General features: G+C 46.2%; 8 protein-coding genes across 8 annotated transcripts; 3 read left to right on the top strand and 5 right to left on the bottom strand.

The window, feature by feature from the left end:
- Positions 1 to 670: 670 nt before the first annotated feature.
- Positions 671 to 3,157, bottom strand: LCP9604111_3305 (esterase/lipase family protein; the record flags this gene model as incomplete). Its single annotated transcript, XM_039070879.1, has 8 exons — positions 671 to 675; positions 1,641 to 1,965; positions 2,021 to 2,335; positions 2,397 to 2,453; positions 2,508 to 2,745; positions 2,791 to 2,916; positions 3,048 to 3,057; positions 3,118 to 3,157. The coding sequence occupies 8 exons, from the start codon at positions 3,155 to 3,157 to the stop codon at positions 671 to 673; spliced, it is 1,116 nt and encodes a 371-aa protein (XP_038930572.1).
- Positions 3,158 to 4,005: 848 nt separating this feature from the next.
- LCP9604111_3304 (uncharacterized protein) lies at positions 4,006 to 4,944 on the top strand (the record flags this gene model as incomplete). The annotated part of the gene is made up of 3 exons (XM_039070878.1): positions 4,006 to 4,108; positions 4,184 to 4,217; positions 4,272 to 4,944. The coding sequence occupies 3 exons, from the start codon at positions 4,006 to 4,008 to the stop codon at positions 4,942 to 4,944; spliced, it is 810 nt and encodes a 269-aa protein (XP_038930571.1).
- Positions 4,945 to 5,505: 561 nt separating this feature from the next.
- Positions 5,506 to 9,015, bottom strand: LCP9604111_3303 (uncharacterized protein; the record flags this gene model as incomplete). Its single annotated transcript, XM_039070877.1, has 15 exons — positions 5,506 to 5,828; positions 5,886 to 5,977; positions 6,032 to 6,149; positions 6,235 to 6,454; positions 6,510 to 6,568; positions 6,619 to 6,703; positions 6,780 to 7,140; positions 7,205 to 7,231; positions 7,284 to 7,456; positions 7,510 to 7,688; positions 7,752 to 7,807; positions 7,857 to 8,356; positions 8,423 to 8,475; positions 8,536 to 8,924; positions 8,981 to 9,015. 15 exons carry the CDS (start codon positions 9,013 to 9,015, stop codon positions 5,506 to 5,508), a joined length of 2,670 nt encoding a protein of 889 aa, XP_038930570.1.
- A 3,294-nt stretch (positions 9,016 to 12,309) lies between these two features.
- LCP9604111_3302 (uncharacterized protein) lies at positions 12,310 to 14,067 on the top strand (the record flags this gene model as incomplete). The annotated part of the gene is made up of 1 exon (XM_039070876.1): positions 12,310 to 14,067. The coding sequence occupies one exon, from the start codon at positions 12,310 to 12,312 to the stop codon at positions 14,065 to 14,067; it is 1,758 nt and encodes a 585-aa protein (XP_038930569.1).
- A 943-nt stretch (positions 14,068 to 15,010) lies between these two features.
- LCP9604111_3301 (putative cell wall organization protein/glutathione transferase (Gto3)) lies at positions 15,011 to 16,146 on the top strand (the record flags this gene model as incomplete). The annotated part of the gene is made up of 3 exons (XM_039070875.1): positions 15,011 to 15,406; positions 15,468 to 15,932; positions 15,985 to 16,146. The coding sequence occupies 3 exons, from the start codon at positions 15,011 to 15,013 to the stop codon at positions 16,144 to 16,146; spliced, it is 1,023 nt and encodes a 340-aa protein (XP_038930568.1).
- A 342-nt stretch (positions 16,147 to 16,488) lies between these two features.
- On the bottom strand, positions 16,489 to 20,033 carry LCP9604111_3300 (putative SNF2 family helicase; the record flags this gene model as incomplete). The annotated part of the gene is made up of 12 exons (XM_039070874.1): positions 16,489 to 16,788; positions 16,857 to 17,033; positions 17,093 to 17,943; positions 17,996 to 18,173; positions 18,230 to 18,317; positions 18,394 to 18,493; positions 18,551 to 18,708; positions 18,760 to 18,879; positions 18,938 to 19,019; positions 19,070 to 19,154; positions 19,206 to 19,226; positions 19,287 to 20,033. 12 exons carry the CDS (start codon positions 20,031 to 20,033, stop codon positions 16,489 to 16,491), a joined length of 2,907 nt encoding a protein of 968 aa, XP_038930567.1.
- Positions 20,034 to 21,491: 1,458 nt separating this feature from the next.
- Positions 21,492 to 22,699, bottom strand: LCP9604111_3299 (uncharacterized protein; the record flags this gene model as incomplete). Its single annotated transcript, XM_039070871.1, has 3 exons — positions 21,492 to 22,276; positions 22,336 to 22,558; positions 22,652 to 22,699. The coding sequence occupies 3 exons, from the start codon at positions 22,697 to 22,699 to the stop codon at positions 21,492 to 21,494; spliced, it is 1,056 nt and encodes a 351-aa protein (XP_038930566.1).
- A 1,784-nt stretch (positions 22,700 to 24,483) lies between these two features.
- LCP9604111_3298 (uncharacterized protein) lies at positions 24,484 to 26,989 on the bottom strand (the record flags this gene model as incomplete). The annotated part of the gene is made up of 3 exons (XM_039070870.1): positions 24,484 to 26,603; positions 26,687 to 26,820; positions 26,895 to 26,989. 3 exons carry the CDS (start codon positions 26,987 to 26,989, stop codon positions 24,484 to 24,486), a joined length of 2,349 nt encoding a protein of 782 aa, XP_038930565.1.
- Positions 26,990 to 27,676: the final 687 nt, after the last annotated feature.

Raw genomic sequence — 27,676 nt, 5'->3', positions numbered from 1 at the left:
CTTAGAAAAAGTATACTAAGTTCTATACTATCTAGGATACTAATAGTAAACTATATATTAGTAGAATACTATAGAACCTTAGCCTATAAATTAACTTCTATAGACTCTTATATATACTAATCTAGAAATATTACTATATATTTATTAGCCTTTATATAGCTATAAAATATAGCTACCTAATAGTCCTAAAGGTAGATTTAAAGCTTAAAATCAAAAACCTAGTTTTTATAATTAGACCTATTATCCTAGGTTATCCTTTTATAAAGGATATAGTTACTAACCTAGTAGTAGTATTCTAAGCCTACTATACTAAAGAATAAGCCGAATTTCTATACTCCCGTTCTATAGTATACTAATTATATAACTACTATAGTTAGTATACTATACTCTAGAAAGCTAAAATAAACTTAAAGATATTAGATATCGGCTTAGATAATTACTACTATATCGCTATACTCCTATAAGGACTAAGACCTTCCTATAGTTTTTTCTAGGAATTCTCTATATAGTCTCCTTTATACTTAGCTAAAGTACTATCTTTTACTTTCTCCTAAATAGACCTAAAAAAGATAAAGATTATAGACCTAGTTTAATACTTATACTAGAATATAAATTATCTAATTTAGTCTAGTTATAGTACTTAGTAAGAATACTAGCCTACTATATAGGATTAACCTAGCGATATAATTAGCGTTAGCTCTTCCGTTCTATTCTCTTTACCGGATATTCCTAAACCTTAAAGCTAATTACTAGCTATATAAAGCTAACTATACTAAGCTAATACTAAGGAAAAGATCCTCTATAATTTCATCCTTCCCTATAAAGGTATAATAGAGTATATAGACTAGGTACAGCTAGAGATCGAGAATTTAAAAAGGTTACGCAAATATATAGCTAGATATCACTAGCTATAACTCTAAGAGGCCGCTCTAACCGAGAAAACTAAGACTATTACCACTAGTACCCTTATAACAATCTCGAATACACTTAGTAGCTTCCCGGATATTCAGTACTAAGCTATCAGGCGCTAGGAAAACCTCTTCTACTGCCCCTACTAACTTCAACAAAGCGCTGCTCCTAACGACCAAGCCTAACCAGAGAGCCCGATACTGCTAGATAATAAAGAACGTAAAGCGGCTACCGAGGGTCCACTGTATAACCCCAGGCATGAATTCACACCCTCAGACATCTACACTCCGCCCCGGGCCTGCGATAACTGACGGCGCTTTTCGTTTTCTTATCATTTTTTCTTTTTTATTCTTATTTTTTATTGAAATTTCCTTTTTTCTCAGCCGGAGGCCGAGGTTTTTTGAGACCCGGCATATTGTTACAGCTTAGTCATAGTTAGCTAGTTAGCACCCCTAACAAGGGGTTCATAATATCATCATCTTCCCCACCAAGCTTACTTGCCACAGACTCCGAGAGAAAAAGCCCTTAGAATGCGCTTTCAAGTGACTAGTTTTGACAAGACCGAAGAAACCATGACTAGGATGGCAGGCGGAACTCTATTACTCCTAAGACACCCAGATAACGACCGGTACATAACTCCCGGGGGTGGAATGGAACTGGAATAAATCGAGAGAAACATAATCAAACTCCTAACACTAGAACAACATGTTAGGCATTTCCAGCCTACTGACCCTTAGGGGGAATCATAGCAAAGTTCTGGTCTCCGTTTGCCTCAAAGTAGTGTCCATCTGAAATCCTTTGCGAGCCATTAGCGTATACGTTATATTGTCGACCATTTCTGCCATATTGAGAAGCATCGCGAGGTTTGTCGGCTGGTGGTTGCTTGGAGTGATGTCTCTGGTTCATTTCCAGGTCTCTATTCCACCGACGTAGCTCTCCACTTACAGCCACAAACCCAGGATCTTCAACACCGACAAACTTCGGCATATCCATATGGTTTCTATGTATACCAATGAAGATTTGACCGGGCAAGATGGCCGAATATTGTGGCACGACCTATTTCTTAGGTGTCAGCAATGAAAATGGAGCCTGAATATTTTGTCTAGCTTACAAAACCAACACCTAGCACGGGTAACTCTTCGTAAAAGCAAGTGACCTCAATCGGTGGTGTTTCTGCTGTGCTGTGTGCCTTGATCATCGTGTGAAAGCCATCTTGGATCCGCGCAAGAACCTCAGAATCGCGCTTGAGGACATCCACAATTTTGGAATTCGTCTGCTTAAGGAGGCCAATGGACCGAGACACGACCTCAGCCAATTTGGCAAATGAAGCCCCATGGTGTGGCGTTCCAAGGAAGATGATACCACGGGTACAATCGAGGATGTTGTGGAGATGTGGTTCCGGTCGTTGCCTCGACTGAAACAAGGCCTACCATTTGCATTAGTATCATTTCGTCAGTGTCTTCCACTCATGTAATGCGATATCGTACATCTTTGCAGACTAGTCCACCCAAGCTATGGCAGACAAAAATGACAGGTCGTTCATTCTATTTGTATCAACAATCAGCAGTACTAGTGGATCCTAGAATTGGTTGTCTTACCGTGTCGCTGCTATCTCGATACGATGAAAGAGATGTCAGCAGATTCAGGGCATGATTGCAGATGAAGTTCTCTGAGACTGGGCCTCGCCAATCGACCAAAAACGCGTCATAACCGAATGTGAGGACACGAGCTGTTGGGAGTATGGATGGCAAGAGACTTTCGGGCCAGGGTGTAGTTGCACCTTCGGCAGTCCATGTAGCTTCACGATCACCAGTCAAGCCATGAATAAACACGATGCTATGAGAACATTAGAAAGGTTTCCACAACGAATAAGGCACGCACTCAATTGTCCCATCATCTGGGTTACAGAGCGTTTTGATTCCGTTGGGGAAGGACTTCTTCGGCTGAATCTCAGGAGTAGAATTAGGAGCTGAACCCGGTTGTCGTCGCCCAAAAATTCGCTTGGCCCTAGTATAGTTGAAAAATGTCATCTTAGATCGTTATAGAAAGGATTCCTGGTCGTGCGGTTTGCGATATAAGACTGAAAGGATGGCGGTGCATCGGCGAGATTGCATTATAGGGCCAATTTTCATTCCAACCTAATGGTATCTGCTAGTGTATTGCGGTCAATCTAAGCGCCAGGAATATCTATTTTCGCCTGAAACTCACGACGTGGGTCCTTTCTTATCTCGTCACATCGTGAAGACATGGTGTGCTTATATTTGCTCTCAATTACTGCTGGGGAGATGGAGACAGGCTGTAAGAAATCAGAAAGCCACCGCAGCTCGTCGATCCTCTCCCCCAGGACAAACGTAATACTATCAAAGATGTACTCCTGTCTGCCCAGAATGTTGGATCAGGCTACAGAAGCACGGAGCGGGTTAGAATGAGCCACAGCTTAGTGGCTTTCAAATCCGATTTGGCGCCGCTAGTGATGAAACGCATTTGATGCCATCATTGCCCAGCGGTTACAGGATAGCGTTGAATGGTTCTGCTCAGGCGCATGTTTTGCAGGTATTTGATCCAACTTTAGATTCAAATCCGGCTGAGAAAAATGGAGTTTCTTTACATGATTGGATTCGCTTATTATCCCCCAACGTGCTAGGCAGGGTAAATCAGAGATTGTGTCGCACTGGGGGCTGGATACGATTTCTATAATTAGCAACATGCATGGCTGGGGGTTTGGAGTGTACTCGCGCTACGACCTGCATCAAAGAAAATCTAATCTGCTTTGTCGATCCGATTTGTCAATCCATTCAGAATTGTTCCACCCTCGTACTTGTCTTCATATCCGATCCATCAACTGTGATCCAGGCCCAGATTCGTTGTCACATTAGCCGCCCAGAAAAGGGGCTGTGCCGACGTATCAGAATTGAAAAAAAGCATTCATAATATGGTGCCAAGTGCCAGCCAGTCAACCATATGGAAGTGTCTATCAAAATACCTTCATGATTGGCGTTATAAGGAAGCTAGCACTGTACGTACGCGCCGGGGTCGACGGATTAGGTTATTGTGTTGCGTCGTCGTCATTTCCCGCAGGTGGGGGCCGCACGGACCATGATTCTGCCACTGCACACCGTGGACCCAGGGAATCATAAATTCAGCGCGGTGACCACTGTTTTAATCCTAGACAAAGAAATCTACACTCTCTGGCGGGTGGGTGAATGCTCTTCTCAATAACAGACCGCCAGCTCTACGCCCAGCGCTTTGCCTTGCCTTTGACGAAGAATCACAGTCAGTGAAGCAAAAGGATTCGGCGCATCAGCAATGTAAGAATCAAATACTTCTGATTCTTTAAACTTCCATAATAACCATTCACCTAGTATCTTGGTCAGAATGTCAGATATTGAGATCATTCGCCAAATTACTGACCTCATTGGGGTCACAGAAAGTATAATGGTGGCATTCGGCTCTATCAAAGACCTCTCTAGCTTACCGGAGGCCTTTCAGGAAGCCATGAGATGGCTTCCTCTTGTTGAAAACACCTTGCGACATGCCAAACGTGCGGCGGAGAAATTGAACTCTACCGAAGATGCCCGGGCACTGAAGACCGTCCTGCATGATTGCGACAAGAAAGCCGATAATATACTGGAGATTTTTGAGCAACTTGGTGAAAAGTCAAACGGAGAATACAACTCGTCCGTGTACCGCTGTATAGTTATCAAGCAGGGAAAACAGCGTGTGGAGACTTTGATGGACGGCATTCTGGAGGACCTAGGAACCTTGGTTACTCACAAGGCGTTTCTAGGAGAAATGCACAATCAAATCAACCTTTTGGCGAAGGCTCGCGAATATCTGGCGGGAATTTGTCCCTCGCTGGCCGATTCGGATCTTGCCGATCAGCCCAGGGCTGCCAACCAATACGGCGAGAACAGTCGCCAGTACAACTTGTTCGGTGAAGGCACACAGAGAATCGCTGATGGCCACTATTTCGAGGCGAAGGGGAATCAAAATTTTGGTATACTTCCTTCCAAGGAGTCTGTGGAGACCAGATAGCGGTTATACTGGGCGGCGATGTCGGTGTTTCTTGAGGTGTGAGATATCCTACAATATAATGTTCGCCCGGTTAATGAAAAATATTAAACTTATGTTCCTTAAGTACGGAGGCCTATAGCCGCCATGGGTGACTTATTTACTATTGGTCAATACTACCTGGCAGGAATATAGTCATACACTCAACTTGCTTCTTCTTTCTCTCCATCTTAGTTATTTTGAATAGAATGCACTTTGCTTCCTTTGCAAGATCTGGCACGTCAAAATAACAACCCTTTTTTTTATATACCTACGTTTTTATCCCGGACGACTTCACTTTTACACGCAGATCGTCGCGAAATTACAACCGAGATTTGACTGGACCTCATAATTATCCCGAAGACAACAATTAGTAAGTAAGTATTTACCCAGGTATCCAATTTGCTCTGGAAAAACATTGGCACATTCAAGATAGCTGAGAATAGTAAAATCCTTAAATGCACCAAGATAGATATTAAAAAACAAAGGAAACATGTTCAAACCCCCTCCTCGTCAGGCACGAAATCGAGTTGGACCATTCTTCCTTCAATTGTCTGGATTGAGCTCTCGTACAATGATCTGGGCCCTTTCGAGGATGTCCTTCGTCTTCTCGAATCGGGATTCGAGCGCATTTGCTACGGCGGGCGCCTTTTCTGCCTCTGAAAGTTGGCCTTCATCCGCAATGACAGCGTTGAAATCCCTCGCCATACTCTCTACCTCCTCAGTCAATTTTGTCTGCAGATCATCGAAACAAGCGTCAAGAGCTCCTATGTATTCTCTGCCTGCGAGTCTAGAGATATTGGCAAAGAGCATCGAATGTGTCAAGTGGTCATTCATGATTTTCTTCCGGCGCTTGTCGCTTCCAGTCCCTATGTAGATCAATAAACTGGTTGAGAATGGAAATAAAAATTACTGGGTTGACAAACCTCCTTCTTGATTGATCTTGGCATATGCAGGCTGCATCAGACCTGTAATATACGAGCTGGCATGGCCATAAATAGTGTCTCGCTTTATTTTTCTAGAATTGTAGTTAGAATTTTGGCTGGGTATAGCCATATTGGGACATACATACCCTGCACATTGTATGACCTTGAGCAAAGTATTCGAAATATGATGTCCGATGCACTGTTGTCTGAACTTCATGCTTTGTTGAAGGTTGGCAAGGGCGCATGGTGCAAGCTGAATATGGGCTGCAGAATTTAGTTACATGAGCATGCTGGTGCAACACGGAGATCTGGGGAAATACAGTCTTTATCCCACATAGGAATGACATACCTCCAAATTGCAGGCACCATTTATCGAAAATAGTGTCAGTATATCTCGCAAGGCTTCCTTCCTGGAGGTGCAGCGAAGTCTGAATATTCTCCCATTTGAGAGTTAGCTGCTCCCGTGAAGGCTGGAGTAAGTCGTCATTCCAACATCGACCATTAGGTACAGCTCCGGTCGTATGGTCTCCGTAATGACTACAAAAGGCTGAATAAGTGCTATGGGACCACTGGGAATAAATTAGGATAAGTTGTGTAGTGAGAAAATCTTGGACAAAAACTCACTCCTGCCCATTCTAGACTGATCTGAATACTTTCAGCCGTCCAGCGACTTTGATATTGCCCTGCGCATTTCTTAGAACCGTAAATTAAGTTACTGTATGAATCAACTCACGAATTATGTTGGTGATGCATTCGTCATAAAGACCAATCAAGCTGCGGCGCGTAATTTGAGCCAGTCCCTGGTCGGAAATGAGTTCCTATCGACCATCAGAAATTCCACACATGCTAAGAGCATTCTCAGAGACCCAATATGCCCTTTTGGATCAAAAATACCCGATGAAAACTATTCTGTGCATTTTCCAGAACCCGTCGAAGGAGGGCAGCGTTTCCACCTGTGACTGGATCTACTCCAGACAATGCCCATTGGCGCAGAGAGGAAAGCAAAGCTGGCACTTCGTGATTCAAAAATGCGGATGTTGACCGCATTAGAGCTGCAGCGGGCACTAATTGGCAGTAGCGACGCAGCTCCCGGATTCCTGCGAGATCAACGTATGCCTCCTCATCACTCTTTCCGCTAAAGCGGTATTCGGAGTAGAGTATGTTACTGACACAAAACACTTCGACATCTTGGTGCCTCTGGATGAGCTCATGTGATATTAGAGAGTTTCGCCGATTGATGAGGAATTGACTCATGCTGCCCAATGAGTTAGTATGCAGATACTGACGCGAATGTCAGATGTCAGATGTATGTTACTTACTTGAACTTCAGCACTTTTTCCTGGCCCCTACTACACATTCAGCGAGTGAGGTTGTTTCATCTTGAGGCAGTGACCTTACCGAAGCTCCATTGCTTTGACCGCCAGTTCCGATCGTCTCGCAGGAGAGGCTTTCCGTGCCTTGGACTCGGTTGATTCAAGCTTTTTCCGGAGGACCTGCATTTCCTTATTCATCTCTTTCACTCGATGAGCATATGGAGTATCTCCGCGAGAAGACTCCTCAGGTGAAATATCCTAAAAATACAGGTCAGTGAGCACCTCCCGCTCCGACGGGCCGCTGTCATTACCTCTGACTTTGTGCAGATGATCCTCCGCGGCTGATCATCTCTACATCTTCGCATAATGTCTTGAACCGACGCGTTTGTACAAGCACGGGAAATATCCATAACAACAAAGACCTCGTCACAGCTATGAGAAAGATAGCGCTCTGTGGCTCGAACCCTGGCAAAATTCAGATCGCTGAAACCTGGTAGAAATTAGTCTGCGACCCAATTCCATTGGAAATGACAAAATGAGATTCAGTACATACCAGGTAGATCAGCTAGCACCAAGCCGTTTCTCAAAATAGGTGATTTGAGATATACCCTGCAGGAGTATTAGTAAAACAACCTGGTTCTCGGGAAGTCCCACGAACCTTATCAACTTGATGAATGGCCAAATTGCAGGATTACCATTACCAGCATTACTGGCCGTTAGCATATCAAGAATGTCCCTGCACTCCTCAATATCACCGGCAACTACAGAATACTCAAGTGCATCCAGTCCGCCAGGTCGCAGTGCTAAGCTGGCAGAGGCCCATCGTTCCAACTGTGAAAGAAGAACTAAATAGGCATCTTCGAAGTCTTGAGAAAGATGCTCCATAGTTAATCCTGGTTGCTTGTTGAACAAGGACTGAAAAGTTCCCCAGGCTCTCCCGGCCTGATCTCGACATTTTTGCTGCTCTTCTTGTGACTTCAGTTCTTGGAAGAATCGAGTGACATGGAATTGACGGAAGATCGTAAGAAGCTCTCCTAATAGCCCTTTCATTTCTTCTGAAGTCATGAAATCTGCTTCGATCGTAAAAGGTCCGGTGTGGTTTTCATCAACATGTCGGAATTCAGTCACAACACAGGTGCAAGCTGTGCCTTCGCGGCTCTATACATGCATTTTAGTAAAACCTCGTTAATTAGCGAAGATGCCAATGATTAAGACAGAACATACTGAGCGTGACAAGCTCTCTTGATCAAGTAAAGAGTTTATCAGTGAGCTTTTCCCTTTTCGAGTGTTAGGACTAGAAGTGACAGAAGACAAAAGATAACGACGAAAACCCATACCAACACCAGAGTCGCCGATGAAACCCACGGTCCGAGTTTCCGGATATTCAAACATGCTCATTTTCTTAGTCCGCTTGTACAGGACATGTAGATCGGAAGAATGATCTTGGTTTAGCTCGGAGAGTCCCATGATATCAGCGAGCGCAGCCAATTCACACTTAACTTCTTTCAGACCATCCTGGACCCGACGAGAATAAATTGGGGCAGTAGGAAGTGGCTCTTCGCGAACACCAGCAGACTTGGCCTCGGTCATTTCTTCAACGTCACTACAGTGATCACTGTCTGATTCTTCATCATCTTGTACCCGATCGCTTTCGGTGGGTGGAGCGGCCTGGCCAGTACTCGAGGTAGGGAAAGCCCCAGGGATCCGTGGGGTTGCTCGGGTTGAACTTGAAGATATCGAGGAAGTCTTCTCGTGCTGTTGACTGCCATTAATTGTACGTACAAGCTCAGGCCTTGGACTCGGACTTGGAGAAGCATTATGCTGCTGTGCATAATTGGAATGCGAGCTACCCGGCCTTAGCCAAGCATTTGATGACCAAGTTGGAGGGGAATGCATGGGGGCTAGGGAATCGTTGAGACCCAAGTTCCCAAAGATAGGAACCAATCTCGGAGTTTGTGGAGTTAATGCAGGACCCCCCGAGCGATTGGTGTCTCGAGATGATGAAGGGGTGAAAGCTACTTCAGATTGCGAATGAACTGAGAAGGTGAACTCTGAAGATGGCACTTCCGTCATGGTGTGTCTGCGTTTTGACAGTTATCGAAAAGCCTGGGTCAGGGGCGGATGGGGTATATATAAGGAGATCAATATGGCCTGGTATGGTAATCAATCCCGAACCTATAACAAATCCGCTGTGGGCCTTTGTATCGCGCCTTCATGCTCCTACTTGCGCTATATTAGCGCTGCGTTTCAACCACCTTTTTAGCGCCTGCAAGCCACTATGGCTGCTCGTCTAGAATTTTGATGATTCTATTCTGACTCCAGAGAACTATGGCTTTGTCCACAGCTTCGTGCATGGTACGTGTTATCCACAACCTTTTGCGTGATACGTTTTATCTTGAATGTTGAATGAGCAGAGAACTGTTGCAACTTCTAGCCCCGAACGTCCTTTTGGCCCCCATTAGTTAGCGGGCTTAGCTGCATTCCAACCCCTGTACCAAAAAACGCACGGAGTCATGCGCAGGAGGCGAGCATCCAATTAGATTTGGAGTCCAGAAAATTTCGTCCTTTTGTTATCAAGGGCGTTGCAACCCTTTCGAAAAGCGGCAACCACGGAGCACTAGCACACTCACCCATTTCTCACCCGGGCGACGCCCACCGGACTATGACCGCATATAAGCCACACGCCGGTGAGTTAGTAGCTGAGTGGGTGACCACCAGCGAACCAGCGAATCCTCAATATTGTATATTTTTTGACTTCTATTTTTATTGTTCGGATCTTAGGAAAAGATCTCGTGCCGCCGACTCTTCACCCCCTTCAGCCTATTCACCTGAATGCTCTGAACACCACTATTCAAGACCTGGATATCCTACACGCTGGGATGTTGATGTTTACAATGTTCGCCAAAGTGGCCAGCTATACAAACAGGCTGTCTGTATTACACTAATAGCTCAGGGGGAGCTAAAGATGATGTATTAATACTAACTCCGGCAGTGCCTTGGGGCCGCTGCCATAGAGCTGCATGATAAGGATGACTCAAGGTCATCAAGTAGTACGGAGATACTATAAGAAAAAAAAAAAAACAGTATGTGAAGTCTCAAAGTGGGAGATTTCTTCAGTTCTTTGATCTGGATTTATCTTACGGTCTTAGTACCCCTCTCCTAAAATTTTGAGAAACTCTACTAGAGCTTAACAGGCACTAATCATTATATGGAGACACAGTGAGTTGGTGACATACCACCAAATTCGATTTTACCGTTGCCATTGTTGTCGAATGCCTGGATATGCTCCGCAGCCTCCTCGTCATTCATTTCAATGCCTTGCTGCCTAGAAGTGTCGATAAGCTCGTCTGTGGTAATGAAGACTTAAACTTGAGCACCTTGGCAAAAGGCTATCAGTGAGAGACGCACGGTCATTATTGACATACTAGAGTGCAGAAAGTAAGCATCGGCGCGCATAATATCTATTGGGAAGGCCTGTAAGCAGAATAGGCAAAGAAGAGGATGCTTTCTGTTCTATTCCGCTGGAACTCCCCCCCTTAGGCATGTAATTGATAGATATAATCGCAAATTCTTCGAGCTCCGACAAATATATATTGATCAGATCTCACATACAATCAAATATTTACATTCATACAATATCATTTGGGGGGATGCGAAGGCAGCTAATCTACTCGTTGATGCCAATGAAGATATATACCTGATTGATTTTGGGAGGTTATACTGAAGGTTGGGTTGAGAAGGAGAAGTCTAAGTCGACCAAGGGAGATCTCTAGGGACCTGAAAATATCAGGCGGTACCTTTTTAGATGAATATTACATAACTACTATCGTTCCGTGCTCATACTATCTACTGTTAGTTATTACACTTTCTTATCCAGGCTAAGGCAGCCTGCTAAGACGACTTCCTTTACTTTATTTATACATTGATCTGTGATTAGTTTGCAATGCTTGATGCTCTATAAATTCACTATGTTTGTATCTTGATTCTGTATACGTTGCCTACTTAATGCCAGAGGCATAATCCTGGTCAGCCTGAGGTAATCCGATCATATCGCCCTACGAAGGTGTAACCGCTATTTTTCATCGATCTTAGGCGTTAAGGCCCTCCAAACATACGAGTCTCCAGCATTTGAAGCCACTCACACTCGCCACAGTCCTGTACTTTCCCGGAGAAAAGCTGACCAAGGCCCAAAACGTTTGAAAAGCCAAGCCTGGATTTCAACATAAAGCCCCCATTCCTACCGACTGTATGAACTTCAAACAAACTCTCCGTATCCTCTGGCTCCAGCGTGGGGAGATGGGAATAGTGACAGCCTCATCTCTTCAATGCGTACTTGCGAAAGATAGCATTGAGCGGTGTCGAAGGCGGTCTAAAACTAGTAAGAGCTAGTCCTAATTAGGCTGTAAAGCCATTAAAATCAGGCACCGGACTGTTGTCGGAGAACGCAGGGTCGGCATACCAGAGAATACCGGAGGATCTATTAATCCTAAAAATGTATCATTTTCCCGGACGTTTGTTATTTTTAGAGAGTTAGAGAATTTATTGACATTTTTCTGCCACATATACAATTGCCTTACCACTCGAATTTCCATCAGATGCTTATACTTAAAATTCCAGTACCGCCTGTCTAGATCGGGTACTACTCAGAATTCTACCACATTTCTACTATACTTTATTCTATATAAAAAGACATATATTTTAATTAGAAAAAAATCATATCTAACTTGATTCCTAGAACAGTAGAGTAAAGTAGGTACTCAACCAAGTTTTAGAGGTAGTGCTGGAATTTCAAGGATAAGCATCCGATAAAGGCAACAATTTCCTGAATTTAAATTCATATTTATAGATTAGATGATCTCTGAATAGCTTTATACTTCGGTATACAGTACAATGATTGATAATTCTATATTATACTTCGTATGGTTGTCAAATTAAATTAAAAGGGAAAACTAAGGCGGTGGTAAAAGCGGTAACCCGATTAGGCTGGTTGTCGTGATGGTCCCAAAAAGCCCTCGTACCCTTCCTTTTCCTCAACATTGAACTTCATTTTCCCCACTTGTCACTGCACGCAGCACCAGCGCCACTGGCACCACTGCTCGTACTGTTTCCTAATGGCGGCTACCGAAAAGTCTGGTATCAGCCTTATGAGCCAATACAATATTGTTCTACCGAAAAGGCAGGCGTATGACTCTTCCGGCAAACCTATACCTACATGCGATCCAGATCAATGTGCTGCGGCAATAAAGGGGGAGGATCTCCCCGTCGATCTAAGCTCGTTTTGGCATCAAAGAGCAGTTATCCGTGGGATTCGTGATTCACTTCAATTTGCAACAAGCCCGGCAATTCTTGAGCTATGCTCCGGTGACGATGGTCAGGCCCATCAATTTTCTCGTGCCCGTAATGCTCGCCTGATAATGAGTGATGTAATCCCCGATATGCAAAATCCTGCCACTCAGCCGTACTGTATCTGGTATCCCGACCTTGCATCAGAAGAAACATATCGCGAAGTTGCCCGTCGGTATCCGTCTATGCGGTATCAAGTGGGCCGAGCGTGTGCTGCAGCATGCTATATAGATCTCTACAAAGAATTGGACTTTTTGCCTGACGTTTCTATTGCGGAAGAATCCCGCGAAGTTGATAAAGACGCCGAAATCTATAAGATTATTATATCCGCCCCCCAACGATATGCTGTTATGGAAGATTTCTCTCGATCCGTTCATCTTGAAACCCCACGAACGTCTGCGTCTCTGAATGGCGATATGAAGCCCCGATGGGCTTTAGGACAGCGAGTTCTCCCTGGTAAAAATTTACCAGAGACGACTGCTGATGATATTGACATCGAGGAAGATGGATTTATCGGCTTTCAAGCTATCAGCTTGAAGGATATCAGCGGAATGGAGGTCTTCGCTGAACTGGGCCCAGGCCAGTCCGATCAACTGTGGATGCCTCTTCCGCCTGATCTCCCAAATCTTGAAAAGCGCCTTCAGACACAGATGGCCGCGTGGGAGGGCAATGTGGATCGATACAGTCGACTAATGCACCCACGTAGGCTGAGAACCAAACTTGAATATAATTGTATTCTTCGTGGCATTTATCACAGTACAACCTTCGCCAGATGGTGGGCCTATCAGCTAGAAACAAACCCTGGACGGGCTATCCTCCCAGGTAAATTGCTCAGCCAAGGCAATGAACGGGAGTGCAGAGAGATACGCACCGCGATTAATGCCCGCGTGATAATGAACAATGATATCTCTGGTATCGACGATGACTCGGACTGTCTCCCGTGGGTCATATGGGGGCCCGTAAAGCCCTCTGAGAACACTTTAGCTGATCTGGTTCGAAAGTGTCCGTCCATGGGACATCAAGTTGCGATCACTTGTATAATGTGTGATTACGGTTCGATATTCCGAAGTTTGAAGCCCCCCTATACCAGATCCTTGTATGTGGCTGCTAGGCGAAGTGAAAATCCATTCTACCTACAATACCTTGAGGAAATCATAAAGGAGCGCGACATAACTCCCCCGGACTTTCATTACTTCAAGGACTTTGATCACACTGCACCAGGCTTACAGACTGATCTGGAGCCTAGAGATGATCTCACTAGTCCCACTATCAGCTACCATGATATGGAGATCGGGTATGGGCAATATCCCTGTGGAAATGAACACGAAGAAACCCGAGGTACATATGGAGGCGGGCTAGCAAATCCGGGAACGGTGGAGAGATACATGTGGCTCTCAACTGAAACTGCACAGAAGTTGAAAGATGAACTTGACGTGCCCTACCCAGGTGCGGATATTGGTCATTTGTATGACGATGAAGAACTTCGATCCAAGCTTTCACGCCGTATACAGCCTATGGATCGGTAGTATGCAGGTTTTGATATGTCGAATACAGTCAGTCCCTTTGATTTTCGAGTATTATCTGCCGAGTATTCGCTAGCTTAGTTACCGATGGCAATATCGCTCGTAGATACTAGGACCAACCTTTATAATCTCAGATCAGTTCCAATCCCTCTTCCACGTATAATATAGCGCGTCGAGCACTTGTGGTATAATAGCAGTTCTGTAAATACACTCTAGCAGCACTGGCACATTGTGACAATTCTTATGCAGGTAAATAAAAGCTCTCTAAGAAACTTGCAGGTTTCTCGAACTTGAATGAATTACCAGTACTGCGCCGAGCCTGACGAAGCAACGGGGGTGTGAATACTCATGAAACACCACTGTACGTGTTCCAGGGTCAACCGATAACCCAATCATATCACGGTCCTCGTTACCTGAGCGGGTCAGTGCGGCCGTCGCGCGACCTAGGGTAAATCTCACCCTGATCTCACGCAGCTTCTCACCCTGTTTATAGTGCACTCACTCTGTTTATAGTGCACTCACCCTGCTCACCCCCGGTCGAGCGACCGTAAAGCGGCGCTCACCCATTTATCACCTGGGCGACACCCACCCGAATATCGACTGCGAATAAGCCACACGCCGGTGAGTTAGTAGTTGGGTGGGTGACCACCAGCGAATCCTCACTGTTGTATGTTTATGTTTTTGTGTTGTTCATTGGCCTGAACGTCGAGTTGCCTAGTATATGTGAGATTGAGCAGCCGAGAAATGGTTTTCTGTCTACTATTCCACGGTTAGATTTTGATGTTGAGAGGTCCACATTAGCGGGATAGTTCCGCACGACGTTATCAATCAAAGGGCTGGACACCTACCTGATGGACACTACTACACCTGAACAACTCAACACTCCGAAGTTACCTACATCGAAATTTGCACCCAATTGCTCAATTGTATTGAAGTCCCATCGGCCATGACAGCCCAAACCCCAATCCACGAGCCCGCAACTGCTGACGGCTGGCATGGCGTCATCCCGAGCGAGGAATTCCCCGCCGAGAAAGGCCGCTACCACCTCTATATCGGCCTCTTTTGTCCCTTCGCCCATCGTGTAAATTTCGTCCGCCATCTGAAAGGCTTGACCGAATTCATTGACATCAGCATTGTCAAGCCATACCCCAAGGGTGACGCCAAAGGCTGGCCAGGATGGCGATTCCCGGCCTCTGATGATGAGTATCCCGGTGCGACAGTTGATCACCTCTTTGGTGAAGACTATTTGCACAAAGTCTATTTCCGAGCCGACCCCGATTACAAGGGGCGGTATTCGGTGCCGTTGCTGTGGGATACGAAGACTGGAACGGCGGTTTGCAATGTATAACACCTAATGGATCTTGGCGAGTAAACGTTTTACTGACCGGATATATCGTGGTTAGGAAAGTGCGGAACTTCTTCGATGGCTTCCCACGGCTTTCAATGAACTGCTTCCAGCATCGCTCGCTGCAATTGACCTTTACCCGGTACATCTGCGCGATAAAATTGATGCAGTCACCACGTGGATGCAATCTGATGTCAATGCTGGAGTATATAAAGCAGGCTTTGCGTCCTCGCAGGAAGAGTATGACAGAAACGTCATTCCTGTGTTTGGGGCTCTGAACAAACTCGAGAAGATTGTTGCAAATAATGGAGGCCCGTTTGTGCTCGGTCGAGATTTAACTGAGCTGGATATCCGGTTGTATGCAACATTGATCCGTTTTGACACGGTATATGTGCAACATTTCAAGTGCAACCTAGGCACCATCCGACATGATTATCCAGTTTTAAACAACTGGCTCAAGGGCATGTATTGGAATGTTAAAGCGGCCAGAGACTCGACAAACTTTCTACATATCAAGGAGAATGTATGTTGACATGCTTTTTTGGTACTAATTGACACCAACTGACTTGATACAGTATACAAAGAGTCATGCGGATATCAATCCAAAGGCAATCACGCCTATGGGTCCTTTCCCTAACGTCGAGGAGGGGTTCGAAGAGGACTGGAGCAAGTTGGCTGTCGGCGAGGTCAAGCACCCCTCTGTGTTAGACTATGAAACTACAATTCCTGATCTGTAGTGATTAATATTGGCTGTCAAGATGTTTGATATTAAGTTATCTACGTCATGTCTGGTTGTGCCTCTTGAATGCTTTTTTCTAGATGTCAGTGTTTGAGATAGAACCTAGGAGCACAAAATACATCTAATGATACTGGAGAATTGGGTCATGGATGGCATACTTTCGCCTCATAGACAGAGGATATCGAGTGCTAAATGAATGTATATGCATCCTAGCAAGCCCAGCTGGGCAGCGAAATTATCCTAAAAATCAATGTCCTTTGCAACTGCTCAATCCATCGTTCTGCACACGTTCCCTAGTCCTCCCTGTTTTTTTCTTCTTCGGCTGTCGGGTAGCCTCCTCCTAACCATCTTCGGAAGAATTCACCTCTTCAATGATCCCCGATTCAACAGCCTGTGTCCAGGTGTGGACATTCTTGTTTCCCTTACTAGTGAAAATTGAAAATGCACCATTCGGTCCTTCACGGATATCCCCAGAGGGACCGAGTATCTGCTTAAGCGACTCCGTGCTAAACATCCGATGGATGTTCCGGGTCTTTTCCTTCTGCAGACCGATCATCCACGAGTCAATGGACCCTTTTGCCACAATTTGGACGTATTCCACTAAGCGAGGTTGTCCGATGCGGTACAGACGACAGTACGCCTAGCAACTTATTGTTAGCTTGCCTATAGCCTTGAACCCTTCTAGGATCTGAATTCAGACTTCCTTACCTGGTCTTGAATCGCTTCATTCCACCAGGGATCCACAAGGATGCACTTGTTAGCCATAGTCAAATTGAGGCCAACACCGCCAGTCTTCAGGGAGGAAATCATGATTTTGATATCTTTCTCCTTGCTGAATTGCTCAATTTGCCTATCACGCGAGGTTGGCGACACCTTCCCTGTAATCTATATGGGCATTGTTAGTTATGTGGCTCGGTGTTTTTCTCTTACCAGTCTTGACGTACGGTTGCATATTTCCAGCCCTCCTCCTCACACATGAACTGAAGAAGTTGAATGGTCTTCAGGAATTGAGCGAAGATGACGATCTTGGCATTTCCATCCTCTTGCACCCAGTCTGTGATGAGTTTCCGAACCGCTGTGGTTTTCGCTGACGGCATACGATCCCCAATGCACGAAATCCAATCGCTCTCATCCTCACTGGGCTCGTCCCACTCGCGATCTGATGGATTTTTCAATAGAACCTGTTGTTTGAAAGACTTTTGACGCCGCTTTTTGAAGATGTTCCTGCCATTTCCCTTCCGCACGGACTGCTTTCTCTTCTTTGGTGAGCCCTTTGGTGAATCGTCGGAGTATCCGGCCTCCTTGATGGGTTTTTTGCAGGAGCTGCAGATGCGGGTGGCGGTATCGGTATTTCCACTTTGGTCGGGTAGTGCATCAAAGCACCCCTTGCAATAAAGGTGATGACAGGATGTGACCACGAATGCCTCCTTCTCGTTCACGCTATTCGTGCAATGAGGGCATATTCTGCATATGACTTGGTAGTGTTTTCCCTCGTTTTCGCGCACGCGCTCCACGTGTTCGTAAAATTTTACCTGGAGGTCGGAAAAGTCTCCTGGAGGCCTTGGTCGAGGAGCGACCTTGTCACCCATACCGAGAATTAAGTTGATGATGACCCCTGATGCGCTCTTAACCACGCCTTCTGCTTGTACCATCTTTTTGAGTTTTGCAATGACATTTTGGTTGAGCACAGTCTCGAGGAATTTTTGGGCGAGGAGCGGATGGCTCACAAACATTCTCAGCATTGTTATAACGGCCAAGATGCATTTGCTCTGTTTCTGTCTTGTATCGGCAGACCCTTGTGAGATGTGTTAGCGCTCAGCTTCTTTTGCTATCAATGTCAGACCTACCATTGACCATTGCAATGCCAAGATCCTGAATCTCCCTGTAAAGAAACTTTTCAGCTGGGCAAAGTTCGACCTCTACGACACGGTTATTGATGCCCGGAAGCGTGATAATGGGCTTGCCAAGTATCCAGGTACTGTATGTGCTGCGGTGTAGGACAGTTTCAAGGATGTTATCCAACCCCTATAGAGAATGTTAATCTTGGATTTTGAAGTAAAGGCTTCCTCAAGGAGACTAACCTTGGAGTATTTTTTCAGGAAGGTGTCATATCCCATTCTTTCCGATGTAAAGATAAAATGGAGATATGGGTAAAGTTCTTCCACCCCGCTAGAAACATTTAGTCAGTACTCAGGACTTCGGTCATTCCAAAGCTTGCCATGCCCAAGTGGTGACTAGTTCTTACTTGTGTAACGGCGTCCCGCTCATAGCCCATTTGAATTTGCCTTTCAAGGCTCGGACAGCGATGGAGGTTGCGGAATCTTTGTTCTTGATCAAATGAGCTTCTGCGAAGTCGAATTAGTATCAACCGCATTGAATATATTTATAAGTCCTGTACATACCGTCAAGAATGATGCGGTACCACTCAACCTTATGGAAAGGTCCAGCTCTACGATAGTATTCCTTTTCTCTCCAAGCCTCAAGCTTTTCTGGAGACTTGATCATGACTGGTGGTTTCAACTTCGGGTGAGAGCTGCAGACTTGCTCATATGTGGTGATCCTATAAGGTCAGGGACATGAAACATACAGTAATCTGCTTCAAATTTCTTACACAATAAGCCGTTTTTGCATCGCTCTCACAACATCGCTCTCGCTCGTTCGGGCACCGGCGTAATACTCGAGAACATCTCTACTTACCCTTTCCTCGCAATGCGTAGAGATTTGATCGATCCTACAACCGAGTTAAGTAACACTCACATTAATCTTTTAAGTCGAAGAGTGAGACATACCACTGTGCAATCAAGCTTCTCGGGACAATGATCAGAGTTGGGGCTTTTGAACGATTTGAGAACTTTTCGTTCGCGATATTTGCTTATGGAAAATATAAGATTTTGACTTCTCAAGGTGGTCTTCGTTCTTACCGAGAGCTGTAAGCGTTTTCCCCAGGCCCATCTCGTCGCAGAGCAAGCCTCCATTTGGCTCCACCGCCGAACTCTCGCGATTGCGCTATGCACGTCAGCTAGGTACCATGCTTATAACGTAGAATGCCAAACTTACCATCCACGCAGCGGCCTTGAGCTGTTTCAATAGTTAGTCACATATATCACAATTTGAACCTAGTAGATCAAGATTTCAAACCTGATGGTGCTTCAGCAGTGTTTTGAGACCTCTAACCTTCCAGTTCATGTTGATGATTGACGCCGAGGGCTCGAATTTCCTCGAGTCCTGAATCAATGAATTTGCGTCTTTTTTAGCTTGCGGTTGGTCTTCAATTGAAAGCTTCGCAACTTCCTCTGCGAGCGCTGTCGTCTTGTTCTTTTGCTGGGACACAGGGGTCAATTGCTGTATATTAGCGTTGGCCTTTGCGCCGCTGAGTATGTTACTATGCATCAGACCCTTGACTTTCTCGATGAAACTCGATGAGGTTGAGATTCGTTCCTGCTCTTTTCCCTTGGGTTTGCTTGAGATCTCTTTTTTCACTGGCCTGGAAGAACATTCAAGATCACTATCATTTCTGGAAGATTCAGCGGGCTCGGGCTCGGAATCCACCAGTGACTCCTCGTCTGAGGCTAATTTGAACTCCTCATCAGAACAGTTTTCCTCGTCACCAGAAGACTCCTCATCATTGGAGACTTGGTTCGAGCCTGTTTTATCCAGCGATTCCTCATCAGGTTCCTTAGGGAAATTCTCTGGCACAGGATCATCTTGTTTCAAGGCTTTTTTCGGGCAGAAGTAAGTGGTGATTAGTTTCTGATTTGGCGGTTCACCTTGGATATGGGCTTCCACGTTTGTCAACTTGCTCGGCCTATTTGTATGATCCTCTAGCTCGGACTTCACCTCCATGCCATTGACAGGACTTGGAGTGTCCTTTAGGACCTCCTCCATTGTGTTCGTAGTATTTTTAGTATTTTTAGTGGGTTTCTCTATTTTGACAGCACTTTGCATGTTGAAATTGATGGATGGACCATGGGTGGTGCTGAGGAGGTGGAGTGAACAAAGTTGGATAGAGAAGTTTAGGGTGTGCGAATCAGAAATAGGAGACGAGGAGAAATAATTCGGTGAGCTAGCTCAGAGAAGAAGCAAGAATTTGAATGTAACAACACAGAGCATAGAAATGACCCCGAAGTTAAACGGAGGCGATGAGACGAGTTGCTTCGCGGGTTGAAACATAGAATGCGTGGAGATAACAGAATTGGATAATCAAGGAATAGATATGTGAAGGGTTGATTGTAACGAATAGGGTGAAGGATTTAGAGGTACGGACTGGCCATATAATAGAGAGATATTGATGGCCGAGATGGAATAGATGTGAATAGAACGAGGATAAAGCCAAGTTGAGGGTGCCTAAGTGCAAGAAGGAGAATGAGAGATACCTCAAAGGCAAAAAATACATAATTGCCATGCAGAAAAACTTTTGATTGTCACCTTACATCCCTAAGGTCAGTGAGAAATAGAGAGGGTGTATAAATGTGTTGGAGGGAGTGAGAATCAACAAGCAAAAATATCTATACCTCCCGCTAATCCCGGGAATTGCCTATTCAGTAAGCGTGAATAGCCTCAGGTTTGCAACTCGTTATTGCTATTGAACCTGTCTAGGTGACAGGCACTTTCGCCTACATAAGATCAGGCTTTCACGTTAAGATCGGAGGGTATAGCATATTTATTTAACAAATAAATCAATTTTTGCTTCCTATTTACTGTCATAGGGTCACCACCACCAGCTACTTCAAAGAATGACGTATCTTGTGCCTTTGATATTGTTGATCAACATGTCTTTTATAATCTCTCTCATTCACCTCGTTGACTGGAATTCTATCAATATCTCCGTTATCTTAAAGATATTGAAAAATATGTCTCAAAATATATATCGTTCATCCTTATCCGATGTTACCCATAGCAGAATACAACTTTAGTATATATTCTGCCGGTATAATGGTAACTCTCTAAAGAATCGTCTGTAAGGGACTTGTACCTATGACATAGTGTCATATCAATAAGACAGGAATTAAACTCTGAGTAGATGTATAGGCCAGAAAACCTTGTTAAATTTCGCCAATCTTACAGACTATTCTTAGAGCCGTGTAGGTATACGAGAATATTTACGCAAAATGCACTTTGTAGTTGGAAAATAACAGCAAAGATTCATCGACTATCAATAAACTGATCATACATGCCGTGAATCGTGAAAGCATATCCGAAAAAAGGACATAAACCTGAAGATTGCAGATTGTGCCAAATGAAGTGTAGATTTGCACAACATAGAGTCGAGATGATGAGACCACAACAGTGTCAGAACGCGAAAAATCTTCGAAGGCCTTTGTATCCAGGCTACTGGTCCTGGTCCTACTCAAGCTCTTGCTCTGGCTCTGAGTGGCCTTCCTCCTCGCTTTTTTCAGGAGTAGTAGTGCGGCTATCCTCGTTTGGCTCGGGAGTAATAGAGCGACGATACTCGGGTTGCTGGAAATCAAGGATGCGACGAACATCCCTGGGGAAATATGTAGGTGCCTGAACACGGGTATCCTCACGCAGCTGGTAAAGGTTGGAGCGGGCCATAGCTCGTCCTAGTTGGTAGCTTCCTCTAGTCTGCACAGCCTCTCGAACCTGGGCGTTGGTCAGACTCTCCTCATGCAGTTCACTATCATCTTCCTCGGGGACCTGTGCCTCATCAACCCAGAGGGTCCGCAGCACCTCTCGACCATGGCGCATGGGGCGCTCCGTAAACGGGGTGTTGCGGGGAGGGACGAAATCAGACATTTCGCGGTTGAGTGGGAGACCAAAGGCATCGCGGGGGCCGGTGGAAGCTTCATTCCAAGCGAGGTTGGACGGAGTGTCTTGCTCTTCTTCGTCAGAGGTTTCGAGGTCAGACTGAGTTAGAAAGATGTTCTCTTTATCCTCTTCCATGGAGTAGAACCCTTGCTGCGGAGGGCTGGGGGTCTGCTGGTCCTGCGGATCTTCGTAAATGGTAAAGTTGAGGCTCGAAGGACGGTGAGATTCCCAGACGCGCGAGTTGGGGTTAGTCTTGGGTGGAGAACCGGGTAGCTCCCGGGGCTGTAGGGGAGCCATCGAACCGGAATTAAGTTGATATTTGGGGGGTGGAAACCACTCAGATTCTTCAGTCTCCTCGGTTCCTGGATTCAGAAAAATGAGTTGCCCGTCTCATGATTTGAGAATAAACAAAATAACTTACCAAGCCGAGTCAGACGAGACTCATGGACCGCAGGTGTTGAGTACAGCGGGTTTCCGTAGACAGAAGCTAAGTACCAAGGGGAAGGCGCGATGCTTTCCTCAGCTGGATGGCGCTCGCGCTTCGCCCCGGTAGAGATAGACACAGCAAAAGGGTTTTGGTCAAAGTGGTCTTCCACCGAGGGTAGCACGTAGGGAATTGCAGGGTTCGTCTGGATTTCAGCGAGCTAGGTGGTGAACGCGGAGAGCGTCGAGTGTTAGCTTGCTGGGACACAGAGGGATAACGCGCGCAAACGGGGAAAGCGCCGGGATATACTTACCCCATCATCGCCCACTTTAATGGTCACCTCCACGTCCGCGGGATCCATCTTGAAAGACTACTCCGCCGTTCAATTAGTATACCATGCCCTTCGCGAGCGATGTGATGAGTCTATCCATTGGCAATGTCTCCAGGCAACCAATCTGTCTGACTTGTAAAGCTTTTGGGGAGAGAGCATACCTTTAGGAAAGGAAAGAAATGTAGCAATATTCTTGCTCCGAAGGATCAAGTATTGGTCCTCGCTGGTTGGCTCAAGCGCCTTGCCTGTTTCAAAAAGAATGTCAGCATGGAATTAAACGAGGCTCAAAGGCTTGTCAACACAGGGGATATACTTGGCTACTTGGGTTAAAACAAGAGCAACTTGAGGCTGTAACTGTAGCTGTCCTCGATACTCGGTGGCCCAACCAACCCTGCACAGTGTGGTGTACAAGGTCTCGTCGGCACTATGTCGGGTGACAACAAGGAAGACAAGGGATCAAAGACAGAATTGGACTGTATATCTCAGGGAAGGTCGCTAGCTACGCTTACTCTTCGTGTGCTTAGTCGTCGTACGCGTCGCTCTTGGTCGCTCCAACTCTCACCATCTTAGCATTTAGGGTTTTTTATACTATATGGACTCTAACTTCGCAGGCCACTTCAAGTTTAGAAGTATTTCATTGATTTCTAATCATGAACGATAATTATATTGTCTGAAGTTCATGTGTGGCCTAAAATGATACATGCTCATGTTATACTTCGTCTATAGATAGTTAGGGGCAAGGCTTATCACGTGGGCATATATGACATCATAGCATGCACGTTGTGTAATCAGACATATAATATTATAATGAGATCAATAAAGCAAGAACAAGTGAAATTCTCATTGCTGTAGATTGAAATATGCTAATTCACGGTACTGGTGTACCAGGCGCAAGATCAATGGTACGTGTATATATAGTGAACATTCACACAAGTCTAAGCAGATCACAAGGGAGACCCGCAAACACATCAGATACAAACATAATCAACAAAGATACTGAATCCCAAGGACACTGTAGGATATGTAGTATATGCAATCAGAAATGGAACACACTGGAACGACTTTGGCATAAACGAATTAACAGTGTAGAGAAAAACGATACGTAAAATAATCACAGGATAGAAATTTCTAGGGTGACTTGAGATTGGGTCGAGACGTATTACCTATATTTTAGCATGAACATTTTACAAGGAGCCCGGTTTCAAAAAAAGGGATGGATAGATTGAGGTTGGTCAGCTACCTATGGAATAAAGCATGGATCTATCGGCAACTAGCGAAGAACAGAGACCCAATAAAGTCATAGTTTAAGACCGTCCATCCATCACCCTATTATTGTCAACCCCCGGTTCGGTCTTCAGGACTCGACTCATCAGACCCACAGAATACACAGCACGGACGCATTGCCCCTTGAGAGATTTCAAGAACACCGGGAAAAATATGAAGGGGCGAGGAAAAAAAAGGACCCGGTAATAGATGCAGCAAACCACATCAGAGAAGCCAAAGCCAACGCAGCAAAGGCTCAAACGCGGAGGAGTGGGGGGCAGTTATTGGACACGGGCATCATTTTGCCGAAAGGCCATGAGCAAATACATTGGGGCGGAAAAAATAAAGGAAATGGGTATTTCGTTCTCTCGAGGGGAAGTGCGACGTTGCCGTGGGATCTGTGTGGATGGAAAATGAAAAGAGAAAATCACGAGCCCCTGTACATCGGCTTCACCAAGCTAGCGTAGATACTCATGAAATGGTCATGGGCAGTGGTAAATGGTGCGTAAATGTAATCGAGGGGATAGAAATCTTTTTCCAATATTCTCCGTTTATCTGAACTGGCCGGGGCCGACCATGCCACCACGGACGTCACCGCCGTTTGACTGGCCAAACATCTCTAGCAGGTGTCTAGATGAAGGAGGAGGGCCCTGTGGGCCAGGGTTACCACCGAAGGGACCAAGTCCCATCATGGCCTCGGGGTTTGGCGGCATGGGAGGGAAGCCTGGAGGAGGGCCGTTCATATAACCTGGAGGTGGCATCATGCCTGGAGGTAGGCCGCGCGGGAAGCCTTGGCGCTCATTCATTGGGGGCGCGTTGCCGGGCATAGGAAGCATGCCAGGGGGGAAGTTGGGATTCATGCCGCGGCCTGGAGTGGATATTCCAGGAGGAGGGCCCATAGGACTCGATACACCCTGCTGCGGGACAGGCTGGCCAGTCCATCCAAGGGGTGGCAGATGCTCGAGACCCGGGGGTCGCTGAAGTGGCATGGGGGGCTGATTCGCGCCTTGAAGAGGTCGCGAGCCACCTGGGGTCATGGGGCCTTGATTGCCCTGAGGGAATGACATATCGTCAAAGAATCCCATAGGCGGACCATTCGCAGGTCGCCGGCGGAGGTGCTCGCTATCTGGTCGCTGCATGTTTGCAATTGCTGGGTCGTCGAGGAAATTCGGTGTCTTTTGGGCAGAAAGCCCTGGCGGGGGGCGTGGCATGCCTTCTGGCATGAGACCTGGAGGAGGGGCAATACCCGAGTTGGGAGACTGCTGGGATAGATGACCCGCAGATGGTGGACCGACTCGGACTTGCTGCATCAGACGAAGCAAGTGGGCCCTCTCCAGCGCCTGGGGATCCTTGGAGCTAACTTGGGCCATGGGGTTCTCGGGGCCAGCGCCCATGTAGTCGGATCGGTGAGAGGGTTCCCTAGGAGATGACAGAGATAGGGCGGCATGTTGCTGTTCGCCCTGCATCATGGAGATATTCCGTTGCTGCTGAGGTAAACCCATCTCGTGAGGCGTAGAGTTCTCCGAGCGTTGTCCACCAAGCATCTGCAGAATGCGCTGAAAGCCTTCTTGGTCCGCACTGTGGGATGGGAAAGGCATACTCTCAGACGCCTGCTGGGGCTGTTGATAATGCTGGGCCTGGGGAGGGGCACTGAAATAAGGCATCGGCTCGGGTTCTCTGGCAGGGCTCTCTGGCATGGGGCTAAAGAGACCTGCAAAACGAGATGATTTTCCAGGCTTTCCGGCAAAGAGGGAGGGTTCCTTTTTAGCAACTGGATCGGCAGCGATAGGAGTACTGGCTTCTGGGGTCTGAGGCTGAACCTTCGAATCGCTCAGGAGTCCGAAGAATCGTTCCATCGATTCGTCGGACATAAACTGAGCACCGGAATTACTGAAGATCTCACCATCAGTGCGGCGGGTCTCCGGCTTTTGTTCTTCAACATGTGCTTCTCTCTTCTCCTCAGCAGGTGCCGGGGTTTGTGCGGATGATCCAGATCCAGATCCAGCCTTCATACGCTCCTTCCACCGCTCAAAGTCCTCCTGGGTGTGCGCTCGTCGTGGTTCGTCTCGTTCATTGGCATCCAGCCATTCAGGTTCTTGTTCAAATTTGGCGCCGCGGTTCCACTCACGCTCGGTGCCGTGTCGGGTCTGGTTTTGGCGCCATTCTCGGTTGCGCAACGGCGGTTTATCGTCATCCGCATCAGCGGCTTCTTGGGCCTGTTCTTCGCGGAACCAGCTTCCTTCATATTTGGATCGTGGGGGCTGTCCTTCTTTCCGAATGGGGAATCGGCCATCTTTGTCACGGGGAACCCGTTCAGCATTTGGATCGCGGGGCCCTTCTTTGTTTTCCCATCTGTCGAATTCGCCGTTTCGTCGAGGCTTGCGCTCTTGCTCATCTGGGCCGAATGTGCGACGTGGGCGCCCGGCATTCCAGTCTTCTCTCTCACCACGCCGGGCAGTCAGTGGCCCCGGCTTGGCCTCCCGTCGATCTAACTCTTTCTCTGGGGCATCGCGGTCCTTGAACAACCTGTCTCTGAAGTTGAATCGGTCGTTCTTCGTTTCATCCGAATCATTTGGCCGTGCCGCTGGTCGGTCCGTCAGATCGAACGAGCCTTTGCCGCCAATGCGAGATGAGGCGAAGGCGGTTTTGGGGGGACCGAGTACAATATCCTCTGAAAATAGAAGAAATCCAATTAGCAAATGCCTCAGATAGGTCGGGATACTTGATGTTCGACAGAAAGGGAGACAATAATACCAGAATTAGATCCCCGAGAGATATGTTTGGCTTCAAAAAAGCTAGGTCTTCTGTTTGTGCCAGTCTCTGCCGGACTGTTGACATCACGGGCGCCATGGGTTTTGCGTTGTGTGGTTGTTTGGTCAGGTTGAGGCCTACAGGTTGCGGTCAGTCTTGAAGGTGACAGTGCGGGACAGCTGAAGAATTGCAAGCATTGGAGCTACCATACATCCACTCTTCCATTGGAGGCAGACCAGCAGGCTTTGCGACAAGGGGCGAGCCGCGGAGCCATATCAGCTCATCGATCTCGTACCGTCGCGCCATGGCGGCTCGGTTTGTGGGGTTGTGTGTGCGTGGTCTTCTTCACGGTGATGATCGGTTCATTGGTTGAATGAGTAACAAACCCAGATTGAGTAACCAAGGATGAGACGCGAAGGTATGAAATATTTCTAGCAAAATACGTTGAATAGGAAGCAGGCAGCGTTGGGTGGTTATGGAAAAGAGGTTGGATGAGGAGAAGCACACAAGCCACCTTGTGGCGATGGCGGTGACCAGAGTCTCGGGAGCCAACTCTCCACTTGCCAGTTGGTCCTTTGATCTTAGAAATTTATATATCTTTCACTCTTACTCCTTACTACGTATAGTCTTGATATTGCAAACACGATAGTGTTATACAGTAGTTAGTGAAAGCCCAGATAGTCACCTTATTTTCATGTTCAAAATACATGTGGCATAGATCTATAAGACAAGCGACCCTCATAAGCGTACATGTACTCTGTCGCCTGAATACCCTTCACTATAATTTCTGTAACTAGTAAAAGCATTATTCGGGAGTGTTAAAAAAAAACAATATTAGCTATAGAACAAAATACGGGTGTATATGTGAAAAGCAGCGACTGTTTCATGTATACCAAAGCGACAGGCTTTATTTAGGGTTAGGCGTGTGTCGCTATTCAAAGTAAAAGTTTAAAGTTTAAGTGTGAGAGCTAGATGATATTTCATTTATATTGC

Source organism: Penicillium roqueforti (assembly GCF_015533775.1).
Source record: "Penicillium roqueforti strain LCP96 04111 chromosome Unknown scaffold_05, whole genome shotgun sequence".
In the NCBI taxonomy this organism is placed as follows: domain Eukaryota; kingdom Fungi; phylum Ascomycota; class Eurotiomycetes; order Eurotiales; family Aspergillaceae; genus Penicillium; species Penicillium roqueforti.
Note: the sequence above shows the minus strand (reverse complement) of the source record. Positions and strands in the feature narration are given on the sequence as shown.